A 10,851-nucleotide genomic window follows, 5' to 3' on the forward strand; every position below is an offset into this window, starting at 1 on the left:
AAACTGCTGTTCGTGCATCTTCTCGCCCCTTTTATAAGGGTCTCCTTGTAATGTATTCTGTGACTTAGATCCTAAGAAGGCTGTGTCAAACTTTGCCATCTCTTCCCTTCCTCCTCCTGCCCCACCCCAAAAAGCCTGTTTGGTTTGCGATGTTTCTGCGGATGCAAAACAGAGCATTTAAGGAGAACTTCAATCTTTAGGGGAACTGTTTTAACCAAATAAAAACATTGTTATTTCTCTGCAGAATTACTCTTTCCTTCAGCATTTCAGTTTCCACGCTCAGTTAAGACATCCAAACTCATGAAGTAATTAGTTTGAGCAGTCTGTCCAAATAATAGTCTGTGCTGATGATCAACATCAATAGAAAAAAGCGTTCTTTGTTCTATGGCTGTTGTTGATACTGCCCTTCTGTTGCTGTGTAGAAGTCATCAAGCACGCTCTGTAGATAATCGAATGTTGGCCTCTCTTCTGCTTTGTCTTTCCAGCATGTTTTCATGATATCATAAAGCTCGGCTGGACAAGTTTCCATGCGTGGCATTCGGTACCCGCGCTGAAGAGCAACCATCACATCTGAATTGCTCATGCCTTCAATAGAAAAGAAAGTTTTCATCAAATGATTTCAATTCCTAAATAAATGATTCTTTCTTTTTTATTTACTTCATTCTAAAGATCTTCACCTGATAATACAAGGTTATTACTGCTAATATGAGTTCAATAAACAAGGCTAAAGTGTGCACTGGCACTGAAGGACTTGCTTTGAAAGTCCTGGGGGAAGACTTCTGTTTCCCCAGTTGAGTGTAGTGCCAAGCCTAACAAGACTGCGGGAGAGACCATAATTCTTGTGTCCACAACCAGCTCTGTTCTGTTCCTCTGACCAGTCCTGCCACCATTTGTTCTGCCTCCAGCTGGGGTGAGATTCACAGCAAAAGCCCACCCTGGCATCAGCCTTTGTCTCCAGCTGCAGAGCTTCTAACCTGCTCACTGTAGACCCCATCCGTACTGGGACGGGGAGCAGCCTACCTGTTTAACCGTGCTCCAAGTCACGCTGCCCAATGTAGTAACACACTTTCAGATTTTCTTCTGCATCGGCTTTTGTGTAAGTGCTGCCGGTTGCAAGATACTGGACATGGTCATGTGTGATATCATTACTTGTAACAGGCAATTTCCCCTCCCTTCTTCCTCATCCTATTCCCATTGCGCAAAACCAGCTTGCCAGCTGTGCTGAGCGTTGCTTTGCTTCCACATTACATTTTTCTTTCAGAGGATAAGAACTCCAACTACCACCAGTGCATCCTGAGCCTCACATGCCAACTAATGTCATGTGAGAGAGGCCTGCCCTGGACTCCATCCTCCACCTCTCTTTTTTTTCCCCCACCACCGACCTTGTTTTTTAAATCCTTGAGAGACTGGTTCACAGATCGATTTCGACACCTAATCTCAGAAAGATGGCTACGGCAGGGCCAACAAAAAGGCTCACCACTTCCTATCGGAAACCTGCCTTTCAGCTTGTCCCTTCCTCTGCAAATCTTATGCAACTCAGAGGAGTAATTGTGCCAGGACTACCTTCTCCAGGAGACAGAGGCTAAGCTTTCTGTACTCCAGTGAATACTGTTTCTTCTGATGTCTGGGCATGCAGGAAGCACTAGTCCTTCAGCCTAGATATTTGCTACCACTAGTGAAAAGCCTTTCCCTCTATCAAGAAGGGTATTCCAGACCCCACAGCCGCTGACCGCTACTCAGGCTAGATATTCCCCATGGTGCAGTTTTGCCTAAGACTGCAGTTTCTCATGGTTTTTATCAGGCAACTCGGCCTCCAGTCAGGTGCCTGTGTGATACTGACTGCTCCTGCTTACACCAGTTCCCCAGGGGTGCGGGGAGAGCAGCGACACTGCTGAGAGGAGACAGGACAGGTCCTGCTCTGAGCAAGGTCAGCAGCGGAGATGCAGATATGGTGTTTCCCCAAGCACCTGGTGACTATACAGCCCCGTTGCCACAGACGGTGTGGACCTTTGTACGTGTTATCTAACTACTAAAGCTATGATTTAAGGCACTTGGCAGGTAAGGACACATTTGAATTACAAACAAATGACAACTTTATCTGGTATAACTACTTTGATTTTTCAAGACGACTAAAGTTCATATAGTTGATTTCAGTTCAAGCCTTTTGGCTTTAACCTAGTCTAGAAACATCATCAGCCATGAAATCTGGGTCTGGCTTAGAGCGCTTACTTTGAGTACATCTTTTGTATTTTCAGTTCCGCTTTGGAAGAAGGAGTGAAGTTTTCCTGAGCTAATACTACATACGTGTGTAGAACAATATTTTGAAGGTAGCAGTGGAATGGCATGTTGTCACAGAATAAGGAATTGGTGCTATATAAAGACAAAATAAACAAAGGAAGAAAGCCAATACAGCCTTTTATAGAGAACAGCAATCTCACTGCTTGAGCTTACAGAAATGGATTATATATAATGTAAGAAGTAAAACAGTTATCCATATAATGCAAAGTCTTAGTTAACTGTGTGCTGCAACATGAGGACTGCTGCTACTGGACTTTTGTGCAGAACGGGGCTGATTCTGTGGGTTTAAATACTTATAGGATTGTGCTTGGAACTAGTGTCTGCAGGACTGATTGTTACATCCTGAATGTCAAGGGCAAAGCCTGTGTTTCAGCTAACCTGCAGGAAAACTATCTGTTAAATAAAAATTTCAGTTCACAAGACAAAAATGAAAAGACTTTTCTCAGTCTTTCATACTAAATACGTCATGAACATAGCTGCATATGTTTGGGGATTTATTTAAAACAAAAAGGCTTACCTGCCTACCCCGCAGTTCAAGCAGTATTCTCAAAATAGCTACTTGTTTAACTTTTTTAAATTATTTTTATTTTTATTTTTTTGTGGCTAGAGAATTACCTGTCACATCAACACTAAATCCTAATCAGTAAAAGAAATATATCCCACATGCATACTTGTTACACTTACACCCTCTTAAATGCTAGCAAAGGATATTAGCTCTAAAGGTTTGGTACATGTCTGTTAATTTACGCTGTGGTACCTGTTAAGCTCCACAGATAAAGATATATTTCCTTATGTTAGAGCCTGGGAAATGATGTGAACACAGTGGTACGGAGGAAGAATGCCCCTGTACAGAAAATGGCATATCTTGTGAAGAGCAGCAGACAAAATTGGAATGCAAGTATGTATGTTGCCAGTATTTGACATACTATATAATCAGTGGAAATTAGTTTTAATAACCAATTCAACGTATTTGCCCAGAGATTTGGATACTTGTGTCACATTTCTGAGGTAGTTCCTTAAACTATAGTCCCGCTAATTGCTTTGAGTTTCTCAGGAAGAGAAACAGCTGTTGGAATTTAAGAACAAAGATCACAAAAGCCCCAAGTTTCTTGGCTGGAAATGCTTCCTACCAAGTTGCTTGCCTAGATTTTCGTTATGGGTATTAACTGCTTGCCAGTTTCAACTCAAACCGTTTCATATGCAGCTTTATGCTGAATGCTGTCTAGTTGTTGGTTAATAATTGAAAAGAATATTTTGAAGCATTGCCATTAGAATTGAAAAATCAGTTTACTGTTTCTCTCCAGTGGCTGCTGGTTACAACCTAGCACTCTTGCCATGCTGGGTAATTTGCCCCATCCCATTACATCTCTTCATATAAAGTATATTGGTCACCGATTTATTTTGCTGTCCTCCTGCTTCTTCAATATAAACTTTCAGTCTAACAGGCTATTTGAATTTATACTTCTATTTAAAATAGAAGACATATATCCCTCTTTCAATTTAATGCAAGCAATGCCTACAAACTATTAAAATCTTCCAGTATGCAGTCAAGAGGCTTCTGCTTCTAATTGCTGGTTGACAAATGAATCCATAGTGTATGACGTATTTGTAGTGCTAATTAAAATGCTCTCATATTTAAAAAAAAATATAGCCCAGACTTCCACTAGAAGAGATGTTTTCCCACAGCAGTACGGTGTACAGATTGATTTTGCTTTTAAAATAAATATATGATATGTTTTACGCACGTGAAGAGAGAGCAGACTTAGCTGCAGAATTAAGTATTTGATTGGCTTTTGTATTTTTGTACTGCTGGTTTCCAGGTGAGCTCATAGGTTTGCTCAGCAAAGGACAATTTTCAAGGCATCCAGAAATAACCTGGTGAGCCCGGCTCAACGTAGGCAACTCTCTGGACACACAGGCATGTGCTAACAGGAAAGAAAAGGCATCTCGACTGTAGGAAGAACCATGCATTACTCGGCTGCGTACAACTCCCATCTGATCTTTCCTGGGAACACGAGCAGTGTCTAGAATAGGTTTGGGAGAACCTGCCAATCAGTCACATATTTTATAGCCCTTACCTAAAAACCAACCCGGAGCATATGTTTAAACACTTAGCTGTGCAAGCAGCCCCGTCACCTCTTGAAGTGTAAGGGGGCAACCCTGGAGCTTAAGTGCTTTCCTGGACTGGAGCCTTAATGAGCAATGAGAATGTCTGGTTTGGCTCTACCTCTTGTATGGAAAGTTGATATGTTCTTCCATAATGTAGTGTAAAGTTGGCTGCCCTCACCCCTTCCCTGCTGCCCGAGTCTCGCAGGAGGAGGTCTGGTCTCCCTGTGCCCAGAGGTGTTGAGCCTACTGTCATTTCAGGACCTGGGACTCGGTCACCCAGGTCTGCCCCTGTGAACATCTCTGTCAGTTCAGGATGCAGAATTTCAGCTGCTCAGGAAGTGGTGGTGCAAATGTTTTCACTGTTTAACTAGCAAGACTTGCTGTACTGGAAGTGCTGGGAAAGCTTTGCTTGCATGAAATATCCTCTCCCTTTACTGCCTGTAAACTGCAGGATCCTAAGGGTTCTTCTCTTAAGTCACTCCATCCATGAGATGTGCAGTACAGGTGAACATGGCTGTAGTTTCCCCATTTGCCCACAAGATAAGAGAATTTAGGTTAATTTTCCTTAACCTCAGTAAGCTTAAATGAATGCAGTCTGCTGCCCTGAGTTAATCAGCCATGCCTGAGATGTGACAATTTTGAGTGCAAAAACATCCTTCATACAAGTTGTTTCCGTGTGCTGGAAACATTATGTATTTTGTTTAACAGAAAGAAAAACAAAACAAAACCCTTTCAGCTACTTCTTGCAGCTGTGATTGAGGTACTCCTCTGTGTTCTTGTACCTGAACCGTATGGAACAATGAAGAGTAAATATTCCTAGCGGTACGTCAACACTGCTTTAGGGTCTGCTTTCATATTTGTTTAGATTAGCTAACACTGACAAATTATTACAGCCTATTTGCTTGTGAAAACACACTTTCGTAGTACTTTCACATATTAGGATATTAAAAAACCCCAGCAGCTTACAGAGCACCACTGGAGACTCTGCTGCTGACCATAAAGCTGTGACCATTCAGCATGTGCTGCCGTTGTAGCACCTTCTGAATACATAAAAATGACTACGTGTTCATGGTGCCTTTAGTCTCTTTGCTAAAATTTACCCCAGAGAGACACAGGGGTAAATACAGAAATACAGTGACTATAAGTTTTTAAAGCAATAACATTACTTGCGAGAAGTTTTCCAAATCACTGCTGTCACTGCTGTCAGATAAAAAAAAATTTCCCTGGGTGTTTTCTTTGCTTTTTAACACCAAAGTATAAATACAGAGTAATGGTAGAAACACACGCCCATACCTGGATAAGGAATCTTTCCATATGTAACGATTTCATACAGGAGAATCCCAAATGACCACACATCAGATTTAATAGTGAAAGATCCATAGTTTATTGCCTCTGGTGCTGTCCATTTAATAGGGAATTTTGCACCTAGAAAAAAAAGTAGTCTCAATCAGTCAAAGGCAAATTTAAACACTCAATATCAAGTCACTAAAAGGACTTAAATGACTTGCTGATGATACCCGTAAATTAGCAAAGTTACCAGCAACTCCTTCTGTCCAAGAGTTATCAGCAGAGATGCGCTGGAAGACGCAGGTTGCCACACTGCATGTCCTGTGTCAGAGGTGCAAATAAGATGCTGAAAGTTACACAGCACCTTTTGACTCCTAGGTATGGTGAATTTTTGCTAAAATTACAGTCACCATTTTCCCTTCTGCCCAGTGGTCGGGCAACACTCTTACAATTCCCATCAGCTGGAACTTTGCAAGACTTCAATTAACTTTTCCTATTTTAAAGAAAGTCAGTCCAGCTTCAACGTACACTTTAATGCATTTCACATTCAGCCACAGATACAAAAGCAGTAGCCAAGTCATATCTTAAAAAGTCATATCTTAAAATACTGTCTTTCATGTCTAATTAACTGATTCCAGAAAATCCCGTATAAAAGCAAACTCCTTCCAGTTAAATAAGAAAAGTTCAAGCAGCTTTTGTTGGGGAATATTACATTAGCTCTTCAGACAACGAAGAGAAATACAAGCAGATTCTCTCTATGCCCTTTTTAGCCTGCTCTATCGTTCTGGCACAAAATACCAGGTAAGCTGGGAAACTTTTCTGAATGGCAGAAAACACATCAAAGAAACTTGGCATAAAGAATTTATAACCTGAAAGGTTCATTTAATCAATATACAATGTCCAGAGCTAGCTAAAAAAAAAACAACCAAAAAACAGATATGGTTTCCGTACCTCTGAAAACTGCTTAAGCAGACCCTTCCCTCTGATCTATTGAATTACTGTTACCCAGTGACTGCTGAATAGCTCATCTTCCTTTCATCTCAGCTGTAGTGCATTGTTCTCTTTCTTCCTCATACCTTAGTTCTTCCCCTCTCATCCTACATTACCACAGTTTCCATCCAGACAGTGTGAAAACACGAGGCAGTGCCTTTAAAATGAGAAGGGGAAAGCCAGCCAAGAAACCTGCTCCAAAAAGTCACCCTAATGCAATCTGTGCACGGAAGCAGAAAGAAAAAACTTTTTCACTACCACGAGTTGACTACGCGCTTCTTGAAAGGATCCTTGGCAACATTAGCAAAACACACACGGCAAAACCCAGACAAATATCTTTAAGAGTATCACTTCCCCTCTTGCCAGTCCTGACCCTGCTGCCATGTTCCCTGCCATCCGTGTGCGGAACAGGGACACGACCCAGCCTGCCACTGTCCCTACACGTAGCAGCGATGCTGCTGAACACGCAAATCAGTGCTGCAGCTCCCAAAGCGGCTTCACAAGATAACCAGTTCTGCTAAAGGTTTTCTTGGTACCAGCAACTACACCTGCCAGGGCTCCTTCCTTTCCCTGGTGCGTATAGCACTTAAGGACATGAAGAGAAAATAAGATTATATTTTCATGGGGTGGAAACTGTGGGCGTGCAATTAATTTGTTCTATTTAGAAAACTTTGTGCGCAGTTAAGTACTCTCAGTTTTCTTTCTTCTTCAAATTCACTTAAAGTAACCTTTTCAAAATCCTGGAGAGCACAGAGAGGTTATTTGTTACCTTATTAATTTCAAAAATTGTTGGCATTAGAACTCTGCCTCTAGGAAGTTTTTACGGCATTTTCTGTCCTTGGTGACCGTATTATTGTTAGATACAGCCTCGCTGCCTCCCAGAGGCTGAAGTTTTAAAGACAAAAATAAAAATACACACCTTCCCTTGCTGTATATTCGTTGTCTTCAATGACTCTCGCTAGTCCAAAATCAGCAATTTTGCACATCAGTAAGTCCGAAACCAGAACATTCGCTGCTCTCAAATCTCGATGGATATAATTTTTTCTTTCTATGTATGCCATCCCTTCGGCAATCTGTAACCAAAGAAACAACCATTGTGATATTTCAACACCACACATGACCACCAGCAGGTCTGACCGCTCTGTTCTTTCGAGGTATCACCAAAGCCGCATCTGTTTATTCATCACCAGTATCTTTGGAGTATTTTTTAGATGGAAGCAAGGAAAGGGTGATTGCCGTGGAATACCTATACGTAGATCCAGTCCTGCAAAGCTATACTTACAGTAGCAGCTTCAAAAGAATTGTTTGGATGAATAACAGCTGGCAGGATTAGATATATTTATTAGAGACATTTCCTGTAACAAAATCTTAATTAAAATGTTCCTAACATTTCTACTAAAATATTTTCCTCCCCAAATTATTAACCAGTTTATTTTCCAAATACTAAGAAAATGCAAGGAATTAATAAGTTAAACAAGACATGGATGTTCTTTTAAGGGTTGATGAAGCAGCAGTGCAGATAGAGTTAAAAAAAAAAACAAAACAACAACTTTCTATTTACCCAGTACAGTCCTGCACAATCAGGAAACAATTACTAAGATACGGCAAACAACTTTATCTTTATTTTCTTCTACAGCAACATGTACCTGTTCATACATGAGGAGTGTCTGGCAACAGCCAGCTCTCAGATACTATCATAAGTAAATTTAATTTGTATTTCAGCAGCCCAAATTAATTTCTAAACCAAACTAAAGATGATTAATGTCCGCAACCTATGCACTGGGGATGATTTTTTCAGTATGTGCCCAGACTAATGCGTTTTTTTCAGGAAAAAAAAGAAACTGAAATAATAGTTTCTAAACTCAGAGCAATAAAACTGATGTCCAAAAGTTTAAGAGGATCTAGAAAGAAAAAAAAAGAAAAATAAACCCAGTTCTTGTAAGCTGTTAGTTTTTATCTCCTTTGTAAGACCCTGGGTCGTTCCCAGGCAAGGCCCACGGTCCGACCTGTGCCACAGGTATCTCTCCAGGATGTCTGTGGGTGGGTGACAGAGGGCTCGCTCTCAGCCACATGATTTCGGGAAGGCACGAGCTCTCAGATTTGCTAGTGAAGCGGCAGGAAAGCGGTAGGGTTCCTTCTCCAGTGTCAGTCCCCAGCACACCCACACACGGGCTCTTTCCTCTCCTCCTCAGGAGAAGACAAGTGCCCACATCCCTTCTCAGCACCAGAGGTGCTCGATTCAGCCGTGCAGTAAAGCAGGCAGGAGTACCTCACCGAATTTTAAGAGAACGTTAACATCACTTCTGCTTATCCATTTTTAAAAAGTCCCCGAGGGGTACTGCGAAGGCACACACTGCCGCCACTTACAACACAAAACCGCACTGTCTTCGTTCCTCTTTTTTGGTTTAGGCAATGGAAAAATAGAGCCTCTTGCCCCCCCACCTCCTTCCACTGCGAACCTCTTCTTACAAACCTATATATTGCTCAGAGCGGAGGGTTACATTGCCCTCGTACCACGTGCGCGCGGGGGGGGGGGGGGGTTCTCAAACCAGAAAGAAACTCTGATGGTGAAGAGAATAAAGAACACCTGCATTTCACATTTTCTAGAAATAAGTAAGAAGTTTTATAATGATGGAAGCAGTTATTAGTGAATGATTGCCACAGAGAGTCTTACTAAGGGCTTACAGACAAAATAGAAGCGTAGTATTTGATTAGAGCCTGCTCTGCCTCTCTCCTCTGCCTCTCTCCTCTCCAGGCAGTTACTTGGCTTTGGGGAGGAATGAGAGATGCGAGGGAAGGTTTTGCTGTAAGATCAGTGCTGAGATTGGACTGGCCAGCTTGACAGGCACAACCAAAATGCAAACAGGTCCACTAACATCACCAAAAATAAATCAACCATCACAAAGGAATCAACTTTCCTCCTACTTCCCTGCACAGATTTAATGTTTGGGCAAACTGCTGGCTGGGGAATGAAGCAGCACTTCACAAAAGAGACATTCGTGATGAGGATATTTAGTTTCCAAGCCCAACCAAGCAAAGCCATTGGAAAGACTATTTTATTTCCTCTTCTTTGTGCCAGACTCACTGAAGTCGTCACCTGATTAGTCACAAACGAGGAATGTGACCTCAAACGATCCATTATGTTTTCAGCAAACACAAACTACATTTCCGTGAAATTCCAGGGCAATGGTTTTGACTGCATTGAATCAGAAATTCAAAGAAGCCACATATGTGCAAGCATTTGGGCATGCAAAAAATTCCCAAGTAGGAAAAGAATAATTGGCAAGGAACTTTGAATGGGAAAAGGAGGGGAAACACAGAAACTGGACAACTGAATTCACACACATGGTCACATTAAACCTTTGCTTGTGGGAAAAGAAAAAAAAAAGAGGATTTTTTTTTATCAAAAGAATGGGTGCTAAAGCCCATGTAATAACTCTTTATGATAATTGTTGGGTTTTCATTGCCAAATGATACGTTAAATGTAGAGAAATTCATGGGAACAAAAGAAGATTAAAGCCCTTTTCCCCTTCTTTTAGTGATCATTGGTACCTGTCAAGACTGTTCGGCTACATGTAACTACTTCTCAGGAGCAGAATGGGAAGCTAATTTGGGCTTCTGGAATACATTTTGCGGCCTTTAAGAGAGGATTCTGTCTACACTGCACAAGCGTTACCACCAAGAAGGGAGCAAGTTTCCCCTTCACTTTTAATGAACCATCAACATGCTTCTAGAAATACCCGATTTAAATCCTTTTAAAAACAACCAACCAAGAAATCTCTAAATACTAGGAACCACGCACCCAAGGCAAGAATGGAAGAAAAGTTTTCTGGAAGAAATAAATCAATCCGCAAGACAGCCTCTCTACTGTAAAGCTTCAGCTAAAAGTCACGCAATAAATGAATGACTCGGAGACGCAGTTCTGCAGACAGCTCTGTCACCCATTTGGTGCGTGACTTCAGCTGGCAGTGCTCCTTCCTCTCTGTTTCTGCTCTTTCTACCTGTAAACCAGGGAATTACTTAACTTTCCGGAGCGCTTGGGGGTCATTTCACAAATAGGTATAAAAACCTTTCAAAATCCTGAAAGAAAACGGTAGCAAAAGCGTGGTGCATGGGATGATGCTTTGAAAACATTGCGTTCCCTACTTTCTGACCCATTCTTTTAGC

At 41.6% G+C, this 10,851-nt stretch overlaps 1 protein-coding gene across 3 annotated transcripts in view; it reads right to left on the minus strand.

Annotated features, from left to right (window-relative positions):
• Positions 1-382: 382 nt before the first annotated feature.
• The window catches only part of LYN (LYN proto-oncogene, Src family tyrosine kinase), a 31,417-nt gene continuing 20,948 nt past the window's right edge, over positions 383-10,851 (minus strand). For all 3 annotated transcript variants that reach the window (XM_009892783.1, XM_009892781.1, XM_009892782.1), the window contains exons 10-12: positions 7,604-7,757; positions 5,701-5,832; positions 383-585 (exon numbers count right to left, since the gene is read on the minus strand). In XM_009892783.1, the coding sequence (XP_009891085.1) occupies positions 383-585; positions 5,701-5,832; positions 7,604-7,757 (489 nt within the window). The remainder of the gene's footprint in view (positions 586-5,700; positions 5,833-7,603; positions 7,758-10,851) is intronic.

Source organism: Charadrius vociferus, unplaced genomic scaffold (genome assembly GCF_000708025.1).
Source record: "Charadrius vociferus isolate BGI_N301 unplaced genomic scaffold, ASM70802v2 scaffold79, whole genome shotgun sequence".
Lineage (NCBI taxonomy): Eukaryota > Metazoa > Chordata > Aves > Charadriiformes > Charadriidae > Charadrius > Charadrius vociferus.